The 27,691-nt window shown below is 53.8% G+C and overlaps 1 protein-coding gene across 4 annotated transcripts in view; it reads left to right on the plus strand.

The window, feature by feature from the left end:
• Nucleotides 1–970: 970 nt before the first annotated feature.
• Nucleotides 971–27,691, plus strand: part of CARD10 (caspase recruitment domain family member 10) — a 28,408-nt gene continuing 1,687 nt past the window's right edge. Inside the window, exons 1-19 of one of the 4 annotated variants that reach the window (XM_041416932.1) lie at nucleotides 971–1,024; nucleotides 15,462–15,683; nucleotides 16,006–16,143; nucleotides 16,476–16,801; nucleotides 18,653–18,835; nucleotides 19,185–19,340; nucleotides 19,460–19,585; nucleotides 19,730–19,924; nucleotides 20,023–20,160; nucleotides 20,841–20,956; nucleotides 21,204–21,244; nucleotides 21,945–22,062; nucleotides 22,532–22,712; nucleotides 23,541–23,664; nucleotides 24,016–24,256; nucleotides 24,541–24,610; nucleotides 24,948–25,047; nucleotides 25,368–25,526; nucleotides 27,484–27,605. In XM_041416932.1, coding sequence (XP_041272866.1) covers nucleotides 991–1,024; nucleotides 15,462–15,683; nucleotides 16,006–16,143; nucleotides 16,476–16,801; nucleotides 18,653–18,835; nucleotides 19,185–19,340; nucleotides 19,460–19,585; nucleotides 19,730–19,924; nucleotides 20,023–20,160; nucleotides 20,841–20,956; nucleotides 21,204–21,244; nucleotides 21,945–22,062; nucleotides 22,532–22,712; nucleotides 23,541–23,664; nucleotides 24,016–24,256; nucleotides 24,541–24,610; nucleotides 24,948–25,047; nucleotides 25,368–25,526; nucleotides 27,484–27,605 — 2,790 coding nt within the window. In that variant the 5' untranslated portion in view covers nucleotides 971–990. Of the gene's footprint in view, nucleotides 1,025–13,566; nucleotides 13,597–15,397; nucleotides 15,684–16,005; nucleotides 16,144–16,475; nucleotides 16,802–18,652; nucleotides 18,836–19,184; nucleotides 19,341–19,459; nucleotides 19,586–19,729; nucleotides 19,925–20,022; nucleotides 20,161–20,840; nucleotides 20,957–21,203; nucleotides 21,245–21,944; nucleotides 22,063–22,531; nucleotides 22,713–23,540; nucleotides 23,665–24,015; nucleotides 24,257–24,540; nucleotides 24,611–24,947; nucleotides 25,048–25,367; nucleotides 25,527–27,483; nucleotides 27,606–27,691 lie in introns of those variants that run through there. The other 3 variants (XM_041416935.1, XM_041416936.1, XM_041416931.1) reach the window with 3 other exon arrangements.

A 27,691-nucleotide genomic window follows, 5' to 3' on the forward strand; every position in this document is an offset into this window, starting at 1 on the left:
TGGAAGTTTCCTCCATTAGGAATTAAGACCGTATGTGCATGTTGGTGGTACTTTAAGTGGGTCTATGTCTTGGAGGAAGATGGAAGCCTAGCTCTGACAGGAGATGAGCTCTGCCATCAGTGAGGAAAGGAGGAGAAATCGTGACATGCATCCTCCTGGCTTGCCAGGAGTATGGTAGGTATTCCTTCCCCTAGGTCCTGCTCAGTGGAAGCTAATGGGGGTGGTGGGAGAGGCAGGAAAAGATGCTTTCTTTGGGTCTCCTCCCTCTGCATGGCCTGCCAGGGCATTTCCCCCCACCCTGCCTGAGGGGCTCTCCCTCACCCCCATCCCTGCGCCCTGCAGCAGAGGCTGTGTCAGGAAGCAGAGCCTGGGCGATGGCAGCCACCTCTACAGGGGAATGCAGAACAAATCTTTTCCAGATGGGACAGGGGCCACATTCCGCTTCTTGCAGGGCGGCCGGCTCTCCACTGCCTCCTTCTCACTCCTGCTCCAAGCATCTCTGTGCTCCGGGCCAGGATGGGCTTCACTTCCAGGAAAGTATCTGGAAATGCCTTCTCTTCAGCATCCTTCCCCAAACCTGTGATGTTGTAGCCATGCCAGCCAAGCTCTGTTTTGTACTTCTAGGTCTAGCACTGAAGTGCTTTGGTGACCTCAGGTATGTGCCAGCTCTGGGTCTCAGTACTCATCCTGGCCTCTTGCTGCTCGGTTACACCCCCTTCTTTCATATACAACACCCTGGAAAGTCAACCCATGCAATCCTGCTTCTCAGCCTATTTATCCACCTCAGCTGATAAATGAGAGGTGGCTGTGAGGCTGGACAGTGCTGCAGTCACTGCACCATCCTGGGCAGGAGCTTATGCCTGGACCCCTCCCAGCCCAGCTACCTCATTTACCTTCAGTCACCCCAACCTTTCATCCCATCTGTAACCCTCAGCCCCAGGCAGCAGTACCAGTCTCACCATTACAGAGAGACCGGCTACTGGGCTTATCATGGAGCAGACAAGTGGCCCAGCAGCTTTCCCAGGTGAGGATTTGCTTTGACTACCACAACATCAAAGACAGGGCTGTGCAAATTGTATCCCCCTCATCTTCCCAGCACTCATCCCTCCAACACAGGGTTGAGGTCTTATGGGTGACTGAATGTGATGGGCAGGGAGAGAGGAGTGGACGGATGTGGGGGGGCTGAAGTCTCTGCCCCACACTTCCTGGTGCTCAGTCCTTCGTCCTGTCTCACTTTGCAGTGCCTTCCGCTCGCAGACTCAATGCCTGAAGGAGGCTGATATGGGACTCCCTTCCAGTAAAGAAAAATCCCTCTACTCCCTTTCCCCAGTGCCCAGAAGCAAAGGGAAGGTGATGAGGGCATCCCGGCTTGTGATAGGGTGCTCACCGACGGGTTTATATTCCCTGCCATTTCAGCTTGCTGCCTTCCCACCTGCCCTCCTTCCCAGGGAAATTTCTAGGGATGGACCTCCAAGAGCACAACAGTGCTGGAAACTTCCTGAAGAGAGAGGGCAGGCAGGGGACTCAGTGGGAAGGGGGTGCCTTGCTCAGTGCACAAGAAGCAGATATCCTGTTGCTGCCCAGGGTCTCTGGCTCATATTTCCTCATTAACTGAAAGTGCTGCTCGTTTGCAGGTGACTTCCAGATGTTTCCATTCTTCTTTCTGTGAAGAGGGGCTGTGAGGGCACATACCACATGGGTATGGGGATTACTGCCAGCAGCGGGGTGGGGGATAGAACCCTGCCACGATGGGGATGGGGGTGCAGAGAGCTCCCTTGCCCCACCAGGCATGGCCTCATCCAGCTCCCCCTCACCCTGGTGCTGTCAGGTCCTTCCTCCCTGCTCCCAGCCCATGGCCCTCGGTGCTGCCTCCAGTCCGTGTCTCACTGCCCTGGGGATGAGCTGAAGGCAAAGCCGGTTTTAGGGTGAGCAAGCCAGAGTGGTGGCAGGAGGTGACACCCTGGGGCAAGGGATAGGTGTAAGCACTCAGCGTCTTGCCAAGAGCATCCCTGGTCTGATGCCAGCTCTGGCTTTGTAGGCACTGGGTCCCTCATGCCCTATAGTTTCTCCACTGGGGCGAAATCTCTGGCTGAATCCCCAGATGTGCTCAGCCAGGCTCAACCCATTTTTGTGCCTGTTCTGCGAGTCCCCCACACTGCCTGCTGCCTTTGAGATAACCAGGGAAAGGGGCTGGAGCGGTCTGGTTCCCCGAATCCTTGTGTTGCACTGGGGAAGGAAAGCGGGGAGATTGTGGTGAGCGCCACCAGGCAGGCAGCAGCATTGGGTTAGACCCACTCATGCTAGAAGTGGGGTGGATAACCCCGTCAACACCCACTTCTAACTTTCCCCACCAACTCCTCCTCTCCCCTGGAGCAGTGGGAGGCTGAAGGAATGGGACTGATCACGAAGGAATGGGACTGACCATGTCCTGCTTGTGGCATTTGCAAAGGGGGGAGTGTGTGCTTTTCCCCTGGGAGCAGGGCTGGGAACTCAAAGCCTCGGGGTTTGCCAAAGCCCAGGAGGAGGTACGGATGAGTTCCCAGGCTTGCTGGCGGGCTGCCTCCCTCCCTCTGCCCATCTCCTCCTATCCCAAATATTTTCATCTTTCCTCCTCCCCCCACACTCCCCTGCTTCCTCCTGGTATGCTATTCCTGTTGGCCAGGGATGTGGGGTGCTGGAGGGCTGGTGTGGGTGTTGTGGGGTGTGGTTGGGTGTGAGGATGGAGGGACAGACCCCAGGACAGACTTGATCTATGCTTTCCCTCCAAGTTTTACATGGGCACAGAGGAGAGGGAAGGGGGGTTTGGGACATAGCTGGGAGGGGGAGGGAGGATGTTGCATAAACCAGAAGTAATCCAGGAACAGCTGCCTGTGGCCTGGAAACACTTTTGTGATTCCACGTACTAGGAAAGGAGATGTAAATATAAAGATATATATTTATGTATGTAGACTACATCTCCCCAGAACAACCCCACCCTTGATTCTCCAGTTCTTTTTCACAGACCTTGTAAATGTCAGAGCAGGAGGGACTGGGGGGAGGGCTTAGGTATAAATTTGGTGCGTGGAGAAGCAGCTCTCTCTGTGCAGGGGGGTCCGTGAGTCTCTTTGCCCTTCCTCAAATGTGTTCCCTTGGCAGGACAAGGAGGGGGAGCACATCTACAGGAGTTTAAAGCCCATGTAGGCTGGAGGCAGCTGGGATGGAGGTTTTTAGGGTGGGGAGAGAAAGGAGGAGATGGTGAGGGTAAGGAGGGATGCAGAAGGGAAGGAGGGGATGGGGGTGAGTGGGAAACCCCGGGCCTTTGTGAGGAAAGAGCCTTTTGGAAATGAATTGCATGAGGAGGTGCAGAAAGGTGTTTTGGGGAAAGGAGGTGCTGGGGGATTTCAAGGGAAGGGAGAAGGTCCCCAGAACTGGCGTGGCATGGGAGAGGGGACCATCAAGGAATGGGAGATGCATCCATAGAGCAGAGGGGGAGTGGCATGCAGGGGTGAGGAAGGGTACAATGTACAGAGAGAGGATATGGGGATATAGGGAATGGGGATTAAGAGATAAGTTGTCCATGTTGGGAGTGGGAGATCATGCTTGGGGAACCCGTTCTGGTCAAAGGGAAGAGGTGAAAGCCAGGGGAGTGGTTGGACACAAGGCCTGGACAACTCTTTTATCCTAATGATTTTGCCTGTCCATCCAGCCCATGTATTTTTGGCCCACGGAAGGAAGGGGGTGGGGATGCAGGAGCAGCTAAAAATAGGGGTGTCCCTGCCCATTCCCCCAAGGCGTCTGCCTGCCTGTGGGGTTGCTGCAAGGATCTGGAGGAGGGGAGCAGACCCAGCCTCCTCCCCATGGCGTCTGGCTCTGCTTTTGTTTGTCTCACAGCCCTACAGGGACAGGAAGAGGCTTCGGGGCTGGGGAACAATGGCTCATTCTCCGGGAGTCTGTGCCTGTGGAGGAGCGATAGGGGACACGGGATGGTGGCCAGAGGCACAACCTCCTAGCGCCACTGCTGCAGGGCTTCAGCCCCCAGGAGATGATGGGCTCCACTGCTGGGATGCAGGGGGACCTTCCCCAGCCCACCCCTCTTCCCCAGGTCCCTGTGCCCAGATGCAGAGGAGATGAGCGGCTGACTCACACTGGGTGCACTTATAGAGGAGGCCAGGGAGGCAATGCTGCCAACCTGAAAAGTGCTGGGAACACATTTCCAACCAGCACTGGGGAATGCACTGGCAGCCTCTCTCCAGCCTCTGAAACCTGGAGTGTGGCTGCAGCTTGCAACCCCCAGTGGGAATGTCTCCAGGTGGGGCTGGTAGGGATTTATCTGGGAGCTGTACCGTGCCTCTGTCCCAGCTGTCACTGTGCTCCCCCAGGCACTGCCAGTATTGGTGGAAGCTCCCTCCATGCTCTATGCTCCCTGCTGTCTGGGAGATTGCCAGGGGGCATGGATATGTGTGCATGGTGGGGGGTGATAAATCCTTTTATCCTACCTCTTTCTTCTCCAGACCCTCCTTTTGAGGCAGTGTCTCTCCCGGATGTTAGATCTAACAGCATGGTGCTGGAAACTCCTCAGGGAGAGTCTCTCCCCACACTTCTTCAGGCTGGCTAGGGATATGAGGAGGTGGTGTTAGCACCTGAGGTAGGGGAGAGGTTAGGACATATTTTGCAAAGATTGAGCAGGAAAGGGACAGAAGAACCTCCCTGATTCCAGCCCCCTTTTTTTTCAAGGTCTTGTGTAGTTGGGGCTGAATGCTTGCCAGGGCTCCTCTTGTTTACTCAGCCGGGGAGCTGACACATCCAAGGTCTCTGCTGCCTCCACTTTCCCACATGCTGCTGGCCGGCACATTCCAGGGCAGAGTGGAGATCAGTGCAGAGGCATACCAGAGGTTTCCATCCGGGATGCCATCCCTCCTCCCTGCTCTCCCCAGGCATCCGGCACCTCTTGCCAGGTTGTGAAGAGCGGGCATCACGTGTGCTCAGCATCCCGGGCCTTTAGAAGCCAGGGCTTGCACAGAGCCCAAGCGTGGATGGGGACCCCAGAGACAGGGATATGCCTCTTAACCTGAATTAAACGGAATGCCTTCAGCAAGGCTCTGTCCTTCCTCCTGGTTCCCTCTGCAGGTCTCAGTCCTGCTCCCTGTCATGACCCATGGGAGATGTGTGGAGGAGTCAGGGATGCCTGTCTCAGCTTAGTCCTCCCTAGAGGGGCCTGGGGGAAAGGGCTAACACCCACCCAGGCAATTTTAGGACGGGCACCTATTCCTGCAGCTGGGTTTAGCTTGCTGAGGGTTAACGACACTGGGCTCTGCAGCTGCACCCTTCTGCAGGCACGGGCTCTGCTCCGTCCTGGGCAGCAGCCCAGACCTGGTGTGGCTGCCTTTGGTTTTGGGACAGAAGGCCACAAAGCTTTTAAAAATAAACGCCAGGAGATAAAGAAGGGTTTGGAGAGCTGGCTGCAGGGCGGGGGCAGGAGCATGGCCCTCGCCCTGTCATTTAGGCTGGACGCCTGTGTCCCAGCGCTGCTCCCACCTCCACCGGGGCTGCTGGCATCTTTGCCTCCTCCGACCTGGGGCTGCTGCAGCCAAAGGACCGCCGTGACCTTTCCTTTTCCCCCACACGCTGGCCCATAGAGGCCCCTTTACGCCCAGCCCCAGCGTCTGGAAGAAGGGGCCTCGTCTCCCTCCTCGGCTGCCAGAGGAAATGCGGAGCCTGGAGGTCAGGGGCCAGCCGGCAGCTCCTCCCGAGGGGGGCAAGCAGCCCAGCGCTGGGGCTTGCATCATGCCGGCGCCCGCCGCAGAGCAGGGGAGGGGGGCAGAGCCCTGGAAGGGGGAGGGAGAGGGCCAGGCTCTTCCTGTTTATGTGACTACCAGACCCCCAAGAAAGGGAAAGGACTTGGAAAGCTCATTGCTCTTGGGCGGGCTCCAGCAGCGACTGTCTATGACTCTTAGCCCAGGGATTGCATCTATGTGGCAGGGTGTGACTTCTTTGCAGGGGAAACGGGCATCCAGCTCCAGGGAGGGCTAGGATTGCATTCTGGGGCCTTGTGAAGCTCTGTTCTAAGGGAGAGAATGTGGTTAGCTTCCTGGGAAGTGAGGGACAGCTCCTGCCACATGCCAGGCTTTGATTCCTCCCATGGTTGTCTCTGGCTGACGCTGGTCTCCGTGGGATGGTCTAAAGGGCAAAGACCCACTCAGGCCAAGACAAGGAGGTAGCTGGGTATTTTGGCTTTGGGACAGAGGAATGGGGAGCACTGGGAACGCCAGGCACGGAGGAGTGTTTAGGGGAGGGTGCCTGTTCAGCCATGATGGCTCCAGAATAGATCCCATACAGCCACCAGAAGGGCTGGAGACCTCCCATGTTATCTAGGGTCACATCCTGCGGGGCATGTGGTGTGGCTGTGCTGGTATGTGGAGGAGGAAATGAGGTCCAAGATGCCGTGCTCTTTTCTTCACCTCTGGCACCATACTGCTCTGGCTTAGGTCACATCTGCACTGAATTTGTCATAGCTCAGCTTTGGTTTGTAGTCCTTGGCTCACGCTGAGCGTGGGTGGAGGAGTGCTCTGTGCCACCTCTGGTGGATGCCCTGGAGGACACACCATTAGGCAGCATTAACAGGAGCAGATGGGAGTTACAGCCCCTTTGCAGTCCCGCAAGTGAGCCCAGGCCTGGCTCAGTGCAGCAGCTGTAGGATACAAATAGCTGAATGCAGTGTAGGTCACAGAATCACTGAATAATAAAAGTGTCTGTGTTGGAAGGGACCTTAAAGTTCATCCAATTCCAACCCCCTTGCCAAGGGCAGGGGCACCTTCCACTAGAGCAGGCTGCCCAGAGCCCCATCCAACCTGGCCTTGAACACTTCCAGGGTTGGAGCATCCATCCTGTTTCTCTGGGCAGCCTGTTCTCACCACCCTCACAGCTAAGAATTTCTTCCTGTATCTAATCTATACCTGCTCTCTGTCATTTTAAAGCCATTCCATGAACGGTCTTGGGAAGGGCCCCACAGCCAGAAGCAAGGAGCCCTGGCAAGTCTGTGGGGCAGGAACAGGCACAGCCCTTGGCTCCCCATATCCTTCCCTTTGCAAGGGCTCCAGTTTAAGACCAGGCTGATCCAAAGCATTTTGGCTTTGCCCAGGCACCTCCTTCCCCACGAAGTTGGCTGGTGGGGTGGTGACACCCTATGGCTCTGGAGCAGTGTTACAAGTGATGGTAGCACTTGGCTGTTCTCTGCCCTCTCTACAGAGACTTTATCCTTCTCAGCATGTACTCAGCTCTTCTCCCTCTTCATGTCCCGGACAGGTTTGCTCTCCAGCCCAGAGGAAAAGATCCTGATGCAGTCCTGACCTGTCCCTTTCCCTGATATGGCACATGTTCAGTATGAGTGTTGTGGGATGGTATCACCTCTCCTGCCTCTCCTCCATCAGGATCTGGCCAATCTCAGCCTGACAGTGACTCAGGGACTCTGGCAGCTGAACACCCTGGGGCGTGTTTATGTACCAGCAGAGGAGAGAAGCCATACAGGACTTGGATCATCTCAGAGAAGAGGAAGGGAAGATGGAAGTGGTTTTCTATCTATGCTTCTTCCTTTTCTCCTGTTGAAGCATTTAGAGTGTTTCTGAACCGGGGTGAGCAGCGCTCCCAGCTAAGCAGCTGATGTCTTGGTGACAATTTGTTCTTCTGAATTCAAACTGCTTACAGACATCATCATCTCTATGATGACATCTGAGCCGGTTCTTCTCACTGTCTCAGTGTCTTTGCCTTCAGCTGCCCTGTGAAGACAAGCCAGGGTTTGCCTCTTGGTGCTTCTTTGCTCCCATCCTGAGCTAATGTTCCTGGGAGATGGTGGAAACACACTTGGTCTGGGCAGCTGGCCTTGTGGAGGGGGTCACTGGTGATCCTGCAGTGCAGTGGAGTCTTCTTGGAGAGGTGATGTGTACTGTCTGGGGAAACCTGTCCTTCCCACAAGGATGGAGCTCTGCTGGGGGTGGAGTAGGAGTGTTTTGTTTGCTCAGGCTAGGTGGGTGTCCACATAGGTGATGGAGGGGTTGGGAGGCCAGGATGGAAAGGGCTTCTAGGTGACTGTTTGAGGAGGTCTAGAGGAGGATATAGGGGAGATAGAGAGGAGAACTGGCACACATGGGCGTGCAGAGCAATGGCTGGCTGTTACAAAACTATCTAGACACACTGATTTCTGTTCTGCAGTCTCACCATCCCTCTCTGACTTCTAACCCAGACTGATGATCCTGCCTCATTGAACCCATTTAACCCATTGCTGCAGGTCAGCTACTTGTTTTATCTAGCCAGCCTGGATCTGGAGCAGTCCTCATTCACCACGACAGATCTATATGCCAGAAAGCAGAATGGGACTCAGGGAAGGACAGATTTCCCCTTTCTACCCCTTTCCTGCTACCAAGGCACCAAGGCTGGGATTAGTGAGAATACCTGAGTGATACTGAAATCAGCATGATTGAGACATGCTCGGGGTGTCAGGAGCACTTGTGGGGTCCACAACCAAGTAAGAGTCTCAATTCAGCTTGCAGGATGCTAACTGGAGACATTGCCATTCCCAAGCTTTTTTTTTTTTTTTTTTTTTTTTTTTTTTTTTTTTTTCTTTTTTTTTTCCCCAGGATAATCCTGAGGTCCTATTGTGATTAATGCTTTGAATGTTGGTTTACATGCAAATCTGTCCCAAAGTTATGTCCTAAGAGGTGGAAAACACTACTTCATAGTTGTGTTCAACGTCCCAGTTTCAAAGGGGTGCAGCACCCAGCAGCTGGGTGAGGTTCATGTGGTCACATTGACCTCTGGTGGCTGCAGCCTTGGCGTGCAAGGAGGCACTAAGGCAAACGGGCTGGGTTTGGTGAGCAGCTGCTTGCTGCAGTTGAAATGCCGTCGGGTTTGTTCCTTCTCTAGGCTCCATTCCCCACCGCCTCTCCTCTTAGACAGTAATTTGTTTTCCTCTCGAAGCGGGTAACCACTCTTTGTGAGTACACCCTCAGTCCATGTAGTTCTTCTCCCTAAGAAACAAATCCTGCTTGCACACAGCCCAGTAAACATCAAAGAGCTGAATTCACTCCCAGTTTCTAGACGCAGTGGGTCATACCTGGGGAGAGCAGATGCTCCCCTGTATTCACTGCAACCTCTGTGCTGTCGCTCTTCAGACCCTTCTTATGCAGCCGAGGGCAGACCTTAATGGTCCTCTTGCAAAGGGTGACCAACCAGACTGGATTCACAATGACCAGTGAGACAGACTCTTGATTGCCTTATATTCTGGAAAGCAAGGGGAAAAAAGCTGGGACTAATCCCACTGGGATAATGGTTTAAGAATAAAGCGACTGCTGAGTTGGAACCCCTTTGCCAGGGGCAGCTGGGCAGCCTTGGAGCGAGACAGCTCATCCCAGTGACTCTAATCCCGTCATTCTGCTCTAATTCAGGTCTTCCCTGTGACCCTGCACACCTCTGGTGCCCTAAGGAGGACACAGATTTCTTGCCACTATTTTACCATAAGGCTCCTACATGCTTTTGGCTCCTGTAGCTCCAGGCGATGGGCGTGTGTGTGTGGTGAGGGGGAGGAATGCTGAAGGAAATATTTGCTTGTTTTGCTATCTCCACACAGATACACGCATTTCCTTCCTGCTGTAAAGGCCGCTCGGTTTTTGAGGGGGGACCTCATTCCTCCTCCCTTCTGCTGGCGCTACTGTGAGGGGAATAAACCACTGTCAGTGCTGCAGCGCTCTTACATCTGCTGTTAAAAGTGTTGGGCAAAAGAGCAGGTAGTCAAAGTCCTTGCAAAGGCTGTTAATATAAACACTGGGTTTGAAGAGTGTCATTAAGAAAAGCTTTTTTTCTGTGTGTGTTAACTAATCCAGCGTGAAGCAGCCTATGAGCCAATTAGAGCAGGTTGGAGTCGATAATTCTGTTTCACAGAGAATTCTGTTTCACAAGTCCTTTTGTGTTTTTGGCATTTGTCTTGTTTCACACAGGAACAGAAACTGCAGAGAATTTTTTCATGACAGCAAATCATGTTGGGACAGCTATTACAGGGTGGAAGTTTTTATTATTAGGGGAATTATTTCAAACTCACTTCCTCAACCTGACTTGGGAGATCACCCTGAAGACCTTAGTAAATCTCCCTCCGAAAATTTCAATGGAAACTGTAAGTCTCTGCAAATCACCAGGCTGCAAGAAGAACAGCTTATTTTGATTGAGGAAGGAAAAAATAAAAAGAAGGACCAAGTAAGAAATATATTGCTGAAGATGTTCTGAACTGGCTCACATTCTGGACACTGTGTGGGTAGGCAGTTTCAGCTTTGTAAATTTACTGTGCTTCCCAAAACACATGGCAAGACTTTACAGAGCACCCAGCTCACCATCTGTAACCACAGCTTCAGCTTTGTACCAATGGCCTTTTAGCCACACAATCAGGAATTTATTGCATTCCTGCCCTGCTGCAGACCTTCCTAAAGCTATTTCCAGGCAGGAGCAGACAATGCAGTGCTGAGGCATGGCCAGCCCAGCTCTCCACAGCACGGGCTCAGTGGCCTCGGCGGGATCCCTCTGACCTCTTAGTGGCACCGGTCACCCCACAGTGCAAGGTTCTGCAGAAAACCCAGCAGCTGCCACCCTCTGTGGCCATGTGTGCTAAGCCCACCTTCTGGTGGTGGAAATGACACGTGGCTCACCATTTGCTAGTTTCTTACAGATTTCCTCTGTGAGCCCATGTGGCTTGGAAAGTATTACCAGTGCAACTATTTTGGTTAGGATTTGAAAAAAAAACAAAACAACAAACCAAACCAACAATATAAGAACAAAAAAACCCCCACCCAAACACCCCAGTGTCATTCCTAGTGTGAACTCAAGTGTGGCAGCACAAAAGCTAGTGCTACTGGTAAAGTTGTTTTGGAAATGTAATAAATATCTGGCTCTGATCACATACAATCTGGTGGGACTGTGTATCTCCAGTAAACTGGGGTTGGCTTGTACAACTGAAGCTTCCCTCCAAAGCATGAGCTTTGCATCCTTGTGCCCCAACACCCTGGCCCAAAAACAAGTGTGGAATGTATTGTTCCTCTCAGGAGCTGTCAGGATCAGATCCCCAGCCCAGAGCCAGGGGTGGTCTTCTTGCTTGTGGAGTACCTGCCAAGCTCAGATACTCTCCATGAAGAATAGGTAATGGAACTTGTAAAAAAATTAAGGAAATTAGTCACTTAGTCAGTCTAAGGACCTGCCCTTACTGCAGTACCAGTCAATTATTGAATTATTTATTTTTTCCTGGGCTTGGATGTCTGAGACTCTTCCGTGGGCAATCTAGGGTGAAGATATTTCTTTAGCTGTTCTTGATGTGGGACCTGCTCTGTCTGATGTCTGAGTGCTCTGAGTCACAAAGCAGTGCAGCCACTGCCCGTGGGGTCAGGGTGGGTGGAGGAAGAGGATTTCTTTGTCATCAGCCTTGAGTTGGTCTGTGTGAATGAGAGAAACCAACTCTTGCTTTGGGACTTTTATCAGGATTGTGGAGATCTTATCTTCTATCACCACATAATACCCAGCTCAGGAAGTCTTTTCACTAGAGAGGGGGAGAGAGAGACCTGAGTTGTTTTTGAGAGAATATCTAGCAGGCAAAAATTGACATGGCCTGAGTCAGAATGGGTTTCCAGCAGACAGCCTTGCTTGTACTTGCTTTTCATCACTCAGCTGGATGCCTCTGGCTGGAGGTAAGGGCTGGAGCCAGGAGCTGTGCCCTGCTGCTGGCAGTCCTGGGTCACCATGCACCCTCTGTGTGGGAGCTGTGCAGTGCTGGGCTTACAGGAGAGGGGAGGGGGCTGTTGGGACCCCTCCCGGCGTGGGTGAGTCAACAACAAATTCATGTGCTCAGAATGTCAACCAGTGCCTGTTGGGATGGATTTCATCCAAGGGCAGTTTGCTGAAAGCCCCACGTGCATGCGTGTGCCCGGCGTTTGCTCAATATCTGTGTATATTTTGCAACAAAAAGGCTGTGTGCTCTGTGCATCACACAGATGCACTCTCAGTTCCCAGGTGGTGGTTGTGCTTGATCTTGAAAGGAGCTATGCAGCATGGGGAAAGGGTCTCGTGAAAGCCTTCCTTCCCTCAAATCACCATACTGAAACTAGTGCAGGAGCCCTGCCATTGGCCCTGGAGGAGACACAAATGAAGATGTTCAGTTTGGGTGCAGCAGAAATTCTTTAGGAAAGGGTGGCCCAGTTCATACATCTGCTTCTTCACTTATGTGAATGAGGAGAGAAAGATTTCCTTGGAAAGGTGGGGTCTAGAAGCTGCAGAGGTGAGGTGCTAAATGCACCTCCCTTTTCCGAGTGTGTTGGCAGGTGCGGGAGCAGTGCAGGCCTCCTTCATGTTGTGTTCAGAGCCCTGGAGGGATGCACAGCAGTACTCTGACTGGGCTGACTCCAAAGTTTGGGAGAACCAGGGAACTCCCATTTCTTATGAGCTTGATAATGCATTGGGAATTTCTTGTACAGAGCCTGCACTGCGTAGCCTGGCTATTGAGGTCTGACACAGCTGAGAATGAAGAAATGAGAGTGAAATAGGGTTGCTAGAGAAAATGAAGAACAACTTAGCCTTGAGGGGGAAGGGTTGATATTGGTGTCCAGTTCCATCTCTCCCAGAGCCCTCTTTGTCCAGTGGCATGCATAGATTTGGGCAACTAACTACGTTGCAGGTGTGCAGGGTACTCTGTGCAAACTCTTTGGGATGCTGTGTGGACACACAGATCCACTCCTGGGATTGCTGTGGCTGCTTGGACCAGAGGAGGCTTCCCAGCATCCACTCCTGGCCTGTGCCAGGCCCAGGTTGCAAGCCCCTGCATGCCCTGGAGTACATCTCCATCACACTGCCCTGGGGTGTCTCCACACCCAGTTCCACCCACGGACACAGCTGAGGACTGGGGCCAAAACCTAGCCTAGGGATCTCTTCTTGGCCTGGATCAGGCATCTTTCCAACACTCTCAACTTTTTCCCCTTACTTGGATCCCCCCTCCATCCAGAACCAGACCTACAGCTTGGGTGGCCTGGCTACAATTTCTGCAGCCCTGGAACCAAGGGAAGCCTCTCCTTATGAATCTCATCTTTGTGGAAGAGCGCGGGAGGGCCGTGCCTTGCCGAGGAGACCCCCATCCTGCCCGGGCAGGGTCCTGGATAAGGCGGGCACCCCCTTCCCCCGCCGGTCTGTCGGGTGCGTTTCGGAAGAGAAGCGGCTGGCGAGCCACATCCTTCCGGGGAGCAGCTCCGTCCCGGGGCTGGGGACCGAGGTGAGTTAGGAGGACAGGACACACGCGGAGAAAAACGCCTCCCGGCTCGCCCAGGTGAGGAGCAGCCGGAGGATCTCAGAAACCGGGAGTGGCCGAGGGGGATCCGCCCCCGCCCCGCCGGTGAGTGCCCCCGCGACCCCCGGAGGTGGGCAGAGCTAAGCTCTCCATAGCCCGAGGGGGTGCCGGCTTCTTTCCAGCCGGCTGGACGAGGGAGGGAAGGAGAGAGAGGGAGGGAGGCAGGGAAAGAGGGTGGGGAGGGCGCTTCAGACACACCTGCCGGGGCGGCGGAGCGGAGCGGAGCGGGGAGCAGCCGCCCGGAGCGGGGATGGCAGGTAAGGGCCGAGCCCCGGCCGGGAACGGGGTCCCGGGAGCGGCGGAGCCCCGCCGGGCCCCCGGCGCCGCGGAGGCGGCGGCTGCTCGCCGGCATCGCCCCGGGCCGTGAGTTTCGCACCGGCTCGGGAGTGGTGGTGGTGGTGGTCGTGGTGGGGGATGCCTGCGCTCCTTATCCTCTTCGGCAGCCCCCTCCTCAGGAATGGCCTGCGGCTCGGCTTTTCTCGAAGGGCGCCTTCAGACCGGCGAAAGGGAAGCGCTCCCTGCGCCGCCGCGGGAGGGGGGTACCCGGGCGGGAGCGGGGCTGCGGCTCTGGAACCTTCTGCCCACCCCTCCCCTCCCTTTCCACCTCTGCCGAGAAGCTGGTCGCGGCTTGTACGGCCGGCTTGAGTTTCTTGGAGGAAGAGTTTGACTTAAAGGGACAAATCTGCTGTGGAGTTTGAAACAGCTCAACTTCTGTGACCTGCTGCTGTCTCCTCCTCCAGCACGCTTGCGTTTATGTGACAAGAGTCTCAATGAGAGTTCAGCTTCTGCAAGAAACACTGGTTTTATTCAACACAGAACAATCCATATCTGTATTTGTATTTAGGCTCCTAAACTCTTTGGTGCAGAAAATGAGACACTTGGGAATCTTTTGTGGTGTCAACAGTTCTCTGTTCCTGCTGTCTTCCATCCATCAGACCCCAAGCCTCCTGTGCTTGTATCTGGAGGATTCACTTCTGCACAGACAGCTCTCCTAGCCATCCTCCTTGCTGTGCTGGCTATCAGTCTGAAATAGCATGCTATAATTTGCACCACAAGTAAACAAAAAACCCAAAACCAGCAAACAGAACTCCACCCTCAAATTTCCAAAGAAAAGGAAAAAGACTTAAGACGTTTCCTTCCCCCATGGAATGTGAACCTCTGCCCTGCCTCTGGGGATGTTTGTGTGCCTTGGCTGCCAAAGCTGGACTTAATGCCAGCACCGAAGCAGCAGGTAACCGTGCACATGTTGGAGGAGAAATGGCTTCTAAGTCTCAGGAGATCTTTGCTGTGCTTTGCTTTGACAGCTAAAAGGATTTGTGCTGGCCTGAGAAGCAGATTTCATTTCTCAAGTGAAAACAGATAACTCTGTTTGGGTTGATCCACAGCTGGAAAGAGAGCACATTGCACATACCTGCTCCGTCACAGCTTGTAGGACTTAATGGAGCAGGTTCACCATGGCTCTGAGAGGTTTGGGCCCCTTCACTTGAGGGGTTCTCTCCTGCTTTATTTGGTTGGCAGAGTGCTTGCCTTGTTGCTACATATTTTCAGGGCTCCATACAGCTGTGTGGAAGATACACCAAAGATATGCTCATGTGATTCCCTGCTGATGCCAGTACCTGTAGCCAAGCTTCTCTGTGGAATGGTGCCCTTGAGAACTTGTTTGGTCGCCAGTGCTTGGTGCACAGTGCCAGGGATTCATTGGCTGGGTACTTTCCAGCCCCAAGGATGAGAAAGCATGTCCCAGGCTGCAAAAAATCTTGGTCCTGAGAGTTTCCCATTCTCAGGAATGGGACAAAAGGGAAGGTGTGGCTAGGGGGATTTAAGAACATTTGAGAGAGATAAGGATATCTTCTCTAGACTTCCTACTTTATAGGCTTCTAACTCCCTTATGCACCACTTGCCTTCTACATATCTAAGGCTCTAGGTGGACACACAAGATGCTGCTGAACCCATTTTTATGTAAAATATTTTCTAATGTATCTGAGTCTCATTTGCAAGATTGGACAAGTGGAACATTTGTAGGATCATACCTTGACTCATGTTGTCCCATGCCTACTTATGCCTTCTCCCTGTGCTTCTCCATCATTCCTCATCATTTTCTCCTTTTCTTTTATCCTTCCAGCCGTGGAGAATGTGCCTCTCCAAGCAAGCAGCCTCTCAGAGCAGGAGGAGGAGGAAGAAGACACCATCTGGGAGAAGATCGAGAGTGCCCGACACCAGCTGACCCGCTCCCTGAACCCGGCCAAGCTCACCCCGTACCTGCGCCAGTGCCGCGTCATAGACGAGCAGGATGAGGAGGAGGTGCTGAACTCCTGCCGATTCCCTTGCAAGAGCAACCAGACAGGTGGGAGAAGACACCAGCTTGCACTTGGATGGGCCTGGCTTGGGGGGAATAACATGATTTTGACACACAGGGGATGCTGCACACACTGCGCTGCTCCCTCAGCTTTGCTGTTCTCTGAGGTGCTCTGTACCCAGGGCCTTGGCCTGCAGGCACACAGAAGAGGGCAGTGCTCTCACCTCATTCTCTCTCCTCTAGCCATTCCCATTTCTGTGGATGGAAGTAGATCTGATGGAGATGCTATTTTCATATCATGAAGTGGGGCTACACAGTGTTCTCTCTGTTTTGCAGGGAATTCATCCTAGCTCTTTATCTGTTCTTCCAGGTTACCTGATGGACATCCTTCGGCGCCGTGGAAAGCGAGGCTACGAAGCCTTCCTGGAATCCTTGGAGTTTTACTACCCAGAGCACTACACACGGCTCACGGGGAGGGAACCGGCCCAGCGCTGCTCTATGATCCTGGGTAGGAGCAGGTGCTCTGTTCTCCCTTCAGCTGCTGCTTGCATGGGAAGGACCAGAAAATTTTGTGCAAGTTCATGTGTCTGCTTAATAACTGGGTTTGTGCTGGCAGGGTGTGAGGAATCCTGACAGTTCTGTACTCTGGAGCTGGCAGGGAGGGGGCCACCTATACAGGTGTGAAAGACTGTGGTGCCGTAAGCCTGGGACAACAAGGGCTGCAAACCCTCAGGAGAACTTGTCACCTCTTGGTGGAAAGCAGAGCATTGGGCAAATCTGTTTCTTGGGGTTACCCCTGTTTCAGCAGCCAGGAACAGGTTCTCCTTTGTCTCTCCCCAGATGAGGAAGGCCCTGAGGGACTAACTCAGTTCCTGATGATGGAGGTGAAGAAGGTGAGGGCTCAACGGAAAGAGCACCTGCTGAAGGAACACCAGCTCCAGGTGAAAAACCAGGCGCTGGAGCAAGAGCAGGTCCGGCTGGAGCAGCAGCTGAAGGAGCTCCTGAAGGTGCAGGAGCGTTGCCAGCGGCTGAGAGAGGAGTGGGACTCCAACAGCGTGGAGCTGCTGAGGCTGAAGGACGAGAACTACATGATGGCCATGCGCTACGCGCAGCTCTGCGAGGAGAAGAACGTGGCTGTGCTGCGGAGCAGGGACCTGCAGCTGCTGGTAGGGTCCTGGGGAGCACAAGGGTGGGCAGCAGGATGTGCTGGGGGTCTGACGGCCGAGAAGGATGCACATGGATGTCCACACCTGGTGGCTTGTGAACGTGAAGGAGCTGATGGCACACAGGATGCGTGATGGGGATCCTGCCCTGCTCTTGGTGGAAGTGTGTCCTGCAGAGAGGCTGAGGCATGGGCACAGTGCAGGAGGCTCGCCACTGCCCGGGGGCAGCTGGAGATGCATCATCAGCTCCTGCCAGCTGGTGTAGTTGGAGATATATCTGGTTGGAGCCAGAAGCGGGGCTGCTGCCTTCCCTGGCATCCCTCGATGCTCAGCCTGGCTGCTGGCACCACAAGATGTCGTGTGTGCTCCTGCCTGTGCTGCCTGCCCTGCTCTCTGGGCAGCACAGGCAGGCAGCAGACAGCTCCCCTTTGTCAAGCTGTGTGTTTGTATTTACTTTTTCCCCTTCAAGGGTTTGTGTTTTCCTCTCCCTAGGGAGGCCAGTGGCTGTGCAGCCACTCACACTGTGTGTGTGTGTGCTGCCTGGAGCTGCCCAGCCTGCCTTGCTGAGCTTAGGAGCCTTTTGGCCCAGACTCCATTCTCCTTGCCACTCCCCACCGCCTCCTCATGTCTCTCATGACGTTTGTAAGACTCATGCCCTGCATAGCTGCAGGAATTCGTGACACTGCACTGCAGCTGCCAGGCTCTCACCTCCTGCAAACATGCACCCATTTCCTGCCTGGGCAAGGACAGCCCTGCCTCGAACCTATTAATAACCCATATGTTTAAGTGCTCTGCTGCCTCCTGGCATTCCCCCTACCAGTCTGGGCCTGGACCTCTCACACAGTCTTGTGATTGCCTTTCATACCTCATTCTGTTCCTGCCAGTGGCAGGAACCTCCCCTACCTTTTTTCCGGTATTCCTGCCAATAGCAGCTCCCCTGGGCCTCTTTGGAATAGGGAGGTGAATCACTTGAAGGCAACTGTGGGCTGAAGAAATCCCCATGGAAGCAGCGTCTCAGCTTGCCTTCCCCTCCTGACTCTTGGGTCCAGAAGTGTCTGGTCCCCAAAAGTCATTGTAGGTCTTTTGGGCAGATTCACAGAAGTAATTCGTCCCTCCTTGAATCCCTCCTAGGCAATTTTGGCAGCTTCTTGGTGGCTTTGATAAGCTTTTCCTGTCCCATTTCCTCTCAAAGCCTTACTTACCTGTGGAATTGGTTCTCTGATCAATCTCAGCAGTCATTACAGGTCTGGGAGGATCTTTCTTATCCTTAAAAGTTGCTGACCTCTGCTGTTTCCTGTGACGTGTTGATGGAGGAATGTGGGACCAGGCCAGGGAATGATGATGGGACAGGCCTGCCCCCGTAGTACTCTGCAGCCTCCAGCAGCTTGAACCTCAAACACCTCCCAAGCCAGAGGTGGCCTCCCACACTGAGTAGCCTCCAGTGGATTTTTCTGTTGTGAATTTGTTTCTCAGCTGCTCTAGGAATCTTTGAGATACTCACAGCTGCTGGCCCTGGCAGTGCACCAGAGGTCCCACATCCACCCACGGTCAAGGCTAGCTGCACTGTGGATGCCCCAGGGTAGCAAGAAAGTTCTTGCACCAAGAGATGATCCTGAATGTGCTTATGCAAGTGCGTCTTCCTCCTTTCCCTGAGGGAGAAGCTTTTGTGTGCAGCTGTGCTGCTAACCTCGGCCCAGCAGTAGGATACTCCTTCACATGGTTGCCTGTGGTTGCCTCGCGTGCCTTACTCGCCTCCAGACCTGTTTTCTTCTCAGCACCTTCTCTGCTTCGCTCTCCTAGTAAGGCAGAGGTGCAGGGCCACGTGTGTCAGACTGTTTCTTCCCTGGGTTGCAGGTGGACCAGCTGAAATGCAAAGTCTCCAGCCTGGAGGAGGAGTGCAGCCTGCTGCGGAGACAGGCGTCGGCACCGCCCCAGCGAGAGGCGGAGGAGCGCGGCCACCCTGACGCCGTGTCTGAGCTGTGGGCTGAGAACCAGCGGCTCACAGCATCACTGCAGGAGCTGCAGGGCATGTTGCAGGTACCTGCTGGGGCAGGGCAGGTCCAGGTCACCTCCTTTCCTGGGCCACCTCCAGTGTTGTTTACATAGCCACTGGAAAGATGGGGAAATTGTTGGTTTGGGCTGGCCTGTCCCATCCTCCGAGCATATTGCTTGGCTGTGGTGGCTGCCATTGCATTTGGGTAGTGACAGGTGCTTTTTTCCAGCTCTGTAATTCTTAATTGGGCTCACAAGTATGACTTTGTGCCTTGGAGTGCACAGCAGACTGATGCTGCGTGATGATGGCAGTTGTGCCAATCTGCCAGCCACTGCCCTGCCTCTCGCCCCCTTGGTGCTTGTGGTGCAGTGACAGTGCACTCTTGCCTCTTAGAAACCCGGTGAGGGCCCAGTGCCAGGCTCTGAGCAGATCCTCCTGGACATCCTGGAGCATGACTGGAAGGAAGCCCAAGACGACCGGCAGGATCTCTGTCAGAAACTCAACTCCCTGCAGAGTGAGCTGCAGTGGGCCGAAGAGCTGAGGGATAAGGTAGAGCATTCATCACCACCTCTGTCCCTGCACACCGAACAGGGCCTGGAAGAGAGGGGAGGGATGCTGTAAAGCAATTGCTTTCAGGAAGGCTAATGCTGGTTGCTTGCTGTTACCAGTACCTCCAGGAGGTGGAAGATCTGCAGCTGAAATACCGAACGCTGCAGAAGGACTGTGATCTCTACAAGCATCGTATGAACACAGTGCTGCTGCAGCTGGAGGAGATCGAAAAAGAGCGGGACCAGGTAAATGGCTTTTGACTGCCCAGCAAGAACAGGCCTCTGGATAGCTCTCCTTCCCCAGTGGATCTTGTGCAGCCATGCCCAGGGTGGGAGGTGTGGATCAGCAATGCAGCTCTGTGTCTTTTCTCGCTGTCTGGCTCCTTGCAGGCCATCCAGAGCCGTGATGGGGTGCAGCTGCAATACTCCCAGAGCCTGATTGAGAAGGACCAGTACCGCAAACGAGTGCGGGCCCTGGAGGAGGAGCGGGATGAGCTCCTAAGCAAGCTGAGCCAGGCAGAAGGGCTGAAGAGCACGCTGGAGGCACAGCTGCAGCGGTGCCGAGGCAGCCGCAGCCTCAGCAAGGTGAGGGTGGCTCGAGGAAGGGGGAAGAGGGAAGGCAGAGGGGTCAGGACTGATTTCTGGGGGATGCAAATGGGGTGATGGAGTCCTTTCTCTCCCAGATGTGCAGCTCTTCCTACTCCCTCTGCTCCAACCTCAGCAGCACCTGGAGCCTCATAGACAACCCTGCAAATGGACTCATGGATACCCTGGGGACTTCTGTTACCCCATTCCCAGGGGATTCAGCCATTCAAAGCATGGTGAGTGCTTGACCATGTGAGGCTGGCCCTGAGCTGACACTGCTCAGGAAGGGCACACAGGCATTGGAGCGGCTTCATTGTGAGGCTGTGCCTTGGTGTGGGGTGGTGTGTAAGGTGTAGCAGATCTCAGATGCAAAGCTCTCAGTCTCTAACAAACTGGCCAATGCTTCCCTAAAGTGTGTGAAAACCCTTCATTCCATTTGACACCCTATAAACCAACAGCCTCATGTAAGATGCTGTCCTCCCTAAAATGCTGTTTAATCTACACATACTGGAGGAGAAATGAACCCTATAGCAGCACTGTGTTGTTTTTAAGGGAGTCAGGTTCTTTCCTTTGACTCCTTGAACTGCCATGCCAGAGCACCCTGAAATGGGCAGTCCCACAGGTTATTCATACATCTGGGTGTGTGGTGGATAAAACAGAAATATAAGGACAAGGGTTGGATAGTCTGTCCATCTGCTAGTGCTCCCACAGCTTGTGCTTTGCAAAAAGGTGGGGATGCAGTGTCATGGATCTCTAGCTGAGCTATCTGCTTGGGAAAACAAGGTACCCCTGGCAGTTTGAAGGGATGAGGATTATCCTAAAGAGGGTTGTGCTGTTTGCTCCCTTGGCCTGAAGGGGAGGGGAGAAGTGGTGCTGGGTATTGGTGTTAGCAAGCATGTCTCTCACTCTGCCCAAGGATGAGACTCCCGACAGTGAGAAGGATATCAACCGCCTTTCCACCTTCCCCTTCCCTCCTTGCATCGGCTCCATCCTCCGTCGGCAGCGGGAAGAGAGGTGCATGCCCCACAAAAGGTGATTGCTGCTTGAGGGCTGCTTGTCTCCTCTGTGGGGGTTGTGGGATTCAGGAAGAGATGCCTGGCGGGATTAGGAGAGAACCTGGAGTGGAAACTGAGTGGAAAGGCTGTCTGGAAGTTGTCTGGAAGGCTCTAGGGGTGCTTGGACTGGTGGGGAAGTCTGTGGAACTGAGATAGAGCATGGAATGCAAACAGGCTTTGGAAAAGCTGCTACCTTACAGATCCATTTTGTGTCTTCTTTTTAGCTTGTCCTGTGGCTCCTTTAGCAGCATTGAAGATGGAACAGGTACAAGGCTTTCCTCAATGGGCTTAGCTAAAAAGGAGTGGGTGCTGTGGGGAGAGGGGTTGGACAAGTGACCCTCCTTCACACCTGTGGTTTATGTAGCTCATTGCAAGGGCTCTGAACCTCTAGCATGGGCCCTCATATCCCCTGTGCCTTGTGAGGCACAGCAGCTGGAAAAGCTGGCTTTTCCTCTGCAGAGCAGGTAGCTATTTGCATCAGCTCTGTTTGGCTCATGGAGAGCTGTTGAGGGGAGTCGGTAATAGAAGAGGGAAATACTTTTGGTAATAGAAGAGGGAAATACTTTTGCCCTGGGGTGTTACTGGATACTCCCTTTATCTGTTACTTCCTGTGTGATGGGTTTTAAGTCTCCTGGAGTGAAGAGGAGCATCCTGCATCCTGGTGCTTGCAGGTCCTGTGGTAGGTGCTGGTGGCTGATCTGTGGGCACATCCAGGTGGCCCTGGCTGCTGCTGCCTTCTGACCAACATGCTGATGAAGGGAATGAAGATTTGCTGGTTCTCAGGAAACATGGGAAACCCTTTTCTTGAGGGTGACCATTCAAAGCCTCCCTGCAGCCTCAGTCTCCCAGTCAGATGCTAGAAAGTGGTCAGGAGAGGATGGCAGACCCTTGCCACCCCTAGAACACGAGCTCCCTGCGGCATTAGTACAGGTAAAGCGCTCCCTCTCGCTTTTGCTCTTTCCTAGGCAGCAGTTTTCCTGGAACCTTGCTGGAGGCCTTCTCTTCTTCCAGCAGCACCTACGCCAGGGTGAAGTCGGAGATCTGCTTGTCCACGCTTTCCAGCCACAAGGAGGTCACCAGGAGGTGACTGCTGCTCTCTGAGCTGGGCTCTCTGTGGTGGTGCTTGAGGGGGCATTTTGTGGTGCCAGGGACCATGCCTGGGAGACCCTTCTTTTCTGCCCCTCCCTTGCAGTTGCAGGCCTTTTCTTGCTAGTGGGAGAGGAGAGCAATGAAGATCCTATAGTCCCTGCTTCCTAGTAGGACTTCAATTTTTGCACTGTCCTATAGGTTATGGCAGGGGTGGAGATGTTGCTCTGGGCTGGACATGCATCTGTCTAGGTAGGGAAGGACTGTGGGAGCCCAGCTTGGCTTTGGTGGTGGGGCTGGTGGGATAGAAGGGGCTGTGGGGCTTTGTCAGCTCTGTGTCAACCCTGTTGAGTCACGAGCTCTGTGCTGCAGTAAACACCCTGTAGCTGGACACAAGGCACAGGGGACTGGCTCTTAGAAAAGGCAGTAAACCTCGGTTGCCAGACTTGGCATTTCTCCTTACCAGGTCACTGGTGGTGCAGCTCACTAGTGTGGGTCATCCCAGCCACCCCTCACCCCAGGAGAAGAGGCTTGGAGCAGACATCTCCATCCTTGGAGGGAACAGGACAGGAATTTATGTCCAGTGGGTCAAGCCGGGCTCACGGGTTGAAAAAGCAGGACTCAGGGAAGGGTGCCGGCTCATTGAGGTGAGTCTGGGAATGGGCTCCTTTTGTGGGTTTGCAAAGCACCTGAGATGATGCAAGGAGTGCAGAGTGATCCCCAGTGCAAGATGACCTCTCCCCAGCTTGAAGTCCACCTCCACTTCTCTTATTTTCCAGGGCTGCTCCCTGTCTAGAGCTTTACACAGCACAAACACCCACCCGGGTCTCACAGTACTTGAGTGTACCTGTGCATGTGAAAATGCCAAGACCTTCTGAAACCCTTCCTTGAGCTGTGGGAAGGGAGAAACAAAAATGAGTCACACAATTAAGATGCCAGTACAGCTTTGTGTCCCTCACCTTTGTGTCTGTCACCTTGTGGCTTTTCAGAGCAGTTTGCTTCCTGCATCCTGCACATGCCCATTGCAAACCAATCAATTCTGGAGCAAGATTTCTCAGGCCTTTGTGACCCTCCTGAGTATAGAGAATAATTGCTCTGAAGAAGGCTCCTGGGAGGAGGGGAAGGGCATTTGTTTGGCCAAGAATGAAACCACTTGAAATACAGCTGCACCACTTGAATTAATATCCCACCTGTAAGTGAAAACAAACCAGTGCTCCTGCTCCCACACACGTTCATGCACACACACATTTCCTTTCATGACAGCCCACCATCCAGACTGGGTGATGGCTGGCAGCAGGTATTTCAGAGGCAGAGGAGGGAGCCAGAGCAGACTGAGGATGCCTTGTCCTCAGATACAGTTTTTCCCAGACCTGCCTCACTCTGTAAAACCTTTTGTGTAACCCTGATGGGTGAGGGAGCCTGGGGGGTGCGTGCTCTTCCGGCCCTTAGGTCTAATGGCATCGGGTCCTTGCTAGCTGAGGGTGCCATCGCTGAAGGAAGAGGTGCTTTCCCTGGAGAACTGCACACGGGAGGTTGCCTACCTGAGCCTGCTGCACTGGGATGAGCCATCTAGTCTCATCTTTCAGCTTGACCTAGAAGGTAAGGTGCTGGCAGCTAGGTTGCCTTTCAACCTGAGCTCTCTGCCTCCTTTCTAGACCCTCCACCCAAACCTGGAGATTAATCTCAGTTATTCTCTCTCCTCTCCTGTTTGGTCCTAGGCCACCATGTCAGACACAGGGGTTGGCCATAGCTCCAGTAGCTTTCCCTCTCTGGTGTGACTTGTGCATCCTCTGAGTTACGGGACAGAGGTACAGACCTTCTGTCTGTTTGCCTCCTCTGCACCCCAGCCCCAATCCAGAGCATCACAACTGTGCTGGGGACTTGGCTTTCTTACTGGTGACTGTTGTCTACTGCGTCCCCGCCTGTGGTGACCTGTGTTTTATGCTCCAGGATACCGGCCTCTGCGGGCAGCCCTGGAGGAAGGGAAGAAATTTTCTGGAGACTCGTTCTACGTCCGCAGCAACGTGTTGCTCCTGGAGCCGTCAGACCCGTACGCGCTGTGCGTGAAGAGCCGGGAGATCCTGCACGTCACGGACACCATGCACAGGGGCCGCCTGGAGTGGTACTGCTCTCGCGTCGACCCCTTGACCCTGCGGGACCTGGACAAGGGCACGGTGCCCAACTACAGCAGGTGAGCAGCAAGAGGAGGGAGGCAGGGGCTACCTGTCCCCTTTGCCTGTGCTGGCCATGCCCTCGCTGTCCTGGGGCTGCAGACTGACCTCTTGGTGGTGTGGGATGGGTGAGTCTTGTTTGGGGATCGGTGTGGAAGTGTTTGGGAGCCTTTGAGGAGGTTGAGTGAGGGCTTTGATATGCCTATGCTTCAACAGGTCTGTGGGATTGGTGAAGAGGATCCCAGCAGGCTGTGGTCCCTGGGGCTTCTGGAGTTGCTTGAGTGCAAGCTCTCTGTCTTTTCAGGGCTCATCAGCTTTTGAAGATCCAGGAGAAGCGCCAGGTGCTTGGGCAGCAGAGAGGCCACAGAAATACCGTAAGTCAAAGAAGAGGGTGATGAGAGCCGTGGTGTGTGCCCGTGGCCATCTCACCATCTCAGAGACATCTGCCCCACTCTCTTGGTAAACCAGCTTGTACAGAGGTGGCAGATGGGTTAGCAAACAAAGCTTTTAGGCCAGGCAGTGTTACTGCTCTGTGGCTGCTTTTCTACCACTTCCCCACTTCCCAGACTGAACCTAATGAATGGCAGTCCTAATCCCTTGCTTTTTGTAAGGGTGCTCCATCCTTTTTGCCAGAGGATGTTCTGCAGCCAGTTCTTCATGTGTGTGGAAAGGGCAGTGCTCTCAGCCTAATTGCCCTCACTTTCTCCTCAGCTAAAGAAACGGGCCTTGGGCCAACTGCGCTTGGTGAAATCCAAGCCACAGAGGAGCCCAGAACAACCTCCCCAGCAGCTGTGGCTGGACCCCTGCTCAGGTGAGCTGTTAGCCCTGTGCCTGCCCTGTCACCCTTGGAGACCCAGTTGTCCTCTGGTCTTCCAACCTTTTCTGGGGAATAAACTGCTGTGTAACTCAAGGGAGTCCCAGAAAACGGGCAGGGGGTTTACATCCAGGGTATCTGTCCTTGAGTGAGTGTTGTAGCCAGGGTAGGGTCTCTCCTGGGACATAAGATGGTTTGGTAGGTGCCTCCATGATTCAGGATGAGGAGGTGGTACAGAACAATGGGATGGTCCGTAGGCTGTCCTGGTCTCCTGTGTTCTCACCTTTGGCTTTCTCTTCTTCAATGCTGTCTTCCAGACCCAGACACGAACCTGAAGCCTTACAGCCTGGTGCGTCCTGTGGTGGTCAAGACACCCCGTCCTGTGGTGCTGTTGCCAAGCTGCATTGCACCACGGCTCATCAGGAACCTGCTGGACCTGCCCACCTCTCGCCTGGATTTCCACGTGTGCCCAGCAGGTAGGCAGGCAGCAATATGTGGCTGCTCAGTCAGTTTCAGTGAAGAGCTGCTCCTTACTTGGAAGGTTGAGTTATGGTCTCATGGAAAGCCCATGAGATCTCTCTTCAGACCGTAAGTGTGGGAATCTCTCGGTCTTCCCACGTCATACTTGTCACTTTTTTGGGCTGAGTGTCTGCAAGATATTCCCTGCTGGTTTTAACTGTGTCCTATCCCTTTGGCCCACAGGGAAGCCAGCCCTCCCTTCTGGTCACCTGAGGCATGGGGATCTTCTCTCTCCCCTTGAGTGGGTGGTGGTGTAGCATTGCCTTGCTCTGGGTGGCTCTTCCCAGAGATGAAAACCCTGGCTGATGTGGGACCTGCAGGTTGACTTCATGCCAGCTCTTCCTGCCCAAAAACGGCAGGATCCAACCTTAGAGCTGTTATCCCCCTCTTTCTGCCAGGAGATGTGAGGCTGACACACAGCTAAAGAGGCTGCTGGGGAAAGGGCATTTCTCCTATAGGGAATGTTCAGAGAGGACACCTTCCTCTTTCCTCCTTCCTCCTCATGTCTCCAGTGCTCTCTTTTTCCGGTGTTTAGAGTTCTCCCTTTGCCAACTGTGGGACTGAAAAATGAGTTGGTTTATTTGTTTGCGGGGTAATGATGGAGGTAGTGAAAAATCTGTGGTTTGCTGAAGGATGGCTCTGAAAGTTTTGGCTGCTGGGCTTCTCAGCTGCGTGACTTGGCCATATATCCTGTCCTGCTGAGCCCTCTGCAGGGTCCCCCTCACACTGCACGGGGGACCTGCTTCCAAGCTTTTCCTGCCATTGGGAATATACACTGAGGGCAAAAACTCCATTGTCCCCTGCTAGTTTTGCTGGCTGTGAGAGAAGGAAAATAATCCATGAGCCCCAAGCCATTTCTCTTTTTTTTGCTGCTGGTATTTATTTCCATCTTCCAGGAGAGTCTGCTGCCTGCAAAGGAAAAATGGCTTTGCAGGATCCAGGTCTGCCTGGGAAGGACTGTGTCACCAGGCAGAGGATGCCCAGCCAGCCTGGAACCTGGGATAACTGGAACATGCTCTGGACCCAGTTCCAAACATGCCTTCTGCTAAAAATATTACTTTATTTCCATCTTAGGGACAAGCAGCTCCTAAAAGCCTTTTTATGATGCCTCCTCATGTTTCCATAGCAGTGTAGGCAGATGCCTGGAGCAGCATGATGGGCAGGTAAAGCCTGGCTCCTGCCTGAGCCACACTGGGATGCAGAGCCTGTGGCCCCCAAGCCAGGTCTGGGTGTGTATGTTGTGTCAGCCTCCTTTGGGATTGACCAGGGGCACCTGGCTGTCCTTGCTTTGACCATTGTTTTGACCATGCTGCATCCAGCTCGTCCCCCAGTTCTCTGTCCCAGCATCACCTCTCTGCTGCTTTCCTGGTGCTGGCTGCTGCGTGCTGTCCTGCCTCTGAGCAGGCTGCCAGCAGCAAAAGGAGGTGCAGCTCATCCCCATTTTCCTCCCCCTCTCCCAGCATACACCCACTCCTCTTGCTTCCCCAGCCATGGTGCTCACTTACAGGAGAAGTCTGTAAGCCTGTGTAGTGCTCAAACCCTGCAGAAAACCTATCTGGCAAGATAAAGTGGTTATTTTCCTGCCATGCTCTGTTAGGGAAGGGTTGGGACAGTGTGGAAGTGGGTGGATAATGTCTGTGAGCCAGCTTAGGCTGCTGTGGTACAACACAAGGTGCTGCTCTTGCTGTGCAAGGTGTCTTCAGCTGTGATATCTCGCTTGTTGCCTACCAGAAAGCTGCAGGATATCCATGCCCAAAGTGTGATGCTGTATAATTAGTCTTGCTCTCCAGAATCCATAAACACTGAACTTGATAAGCACCAGTGCAGCAGCCAGCGTGTGGGATCTGAGGTAGAAAGTCTGTGCAAGAGGGAGAGGGGGCTGACATCTCTCTCTTCCTGTTTCTTGGCTTGCAGAGAAGCTGACAGGAGGGGATCCCAGCGCAACCCACGCTCAGGAGCACCCTGTGTCTAGAACTGCCCCCCAGGACCAGAGGGAGAGTGGACGAATCCACATGATCCGGGAGGCAATGGAGAAGGTGCTGAGGCTTTTGGTGTGGGGAGAAAGGGCCAGGATGGGGCAGCTCATTCAGACTGGAGGAGAGGAGGGGGCAGCTGAGTGGGG

This window comes from Onychostruthus taczanowskii, unplaced genomic scaffold, assembly GCF_017590055.1.
Source record: "Onychostruthus taczanowskii isolate IOZ18803 unplaced genomic scaffold, ASM1759005v1 scaffold53, whole genome shotgun sequence".
NCBI lineage: Eukaryota > Metazoa > Chordata > Aves > Passeriformes > Passeridae > Onychostruthus > Onychostruthus taczanowskii.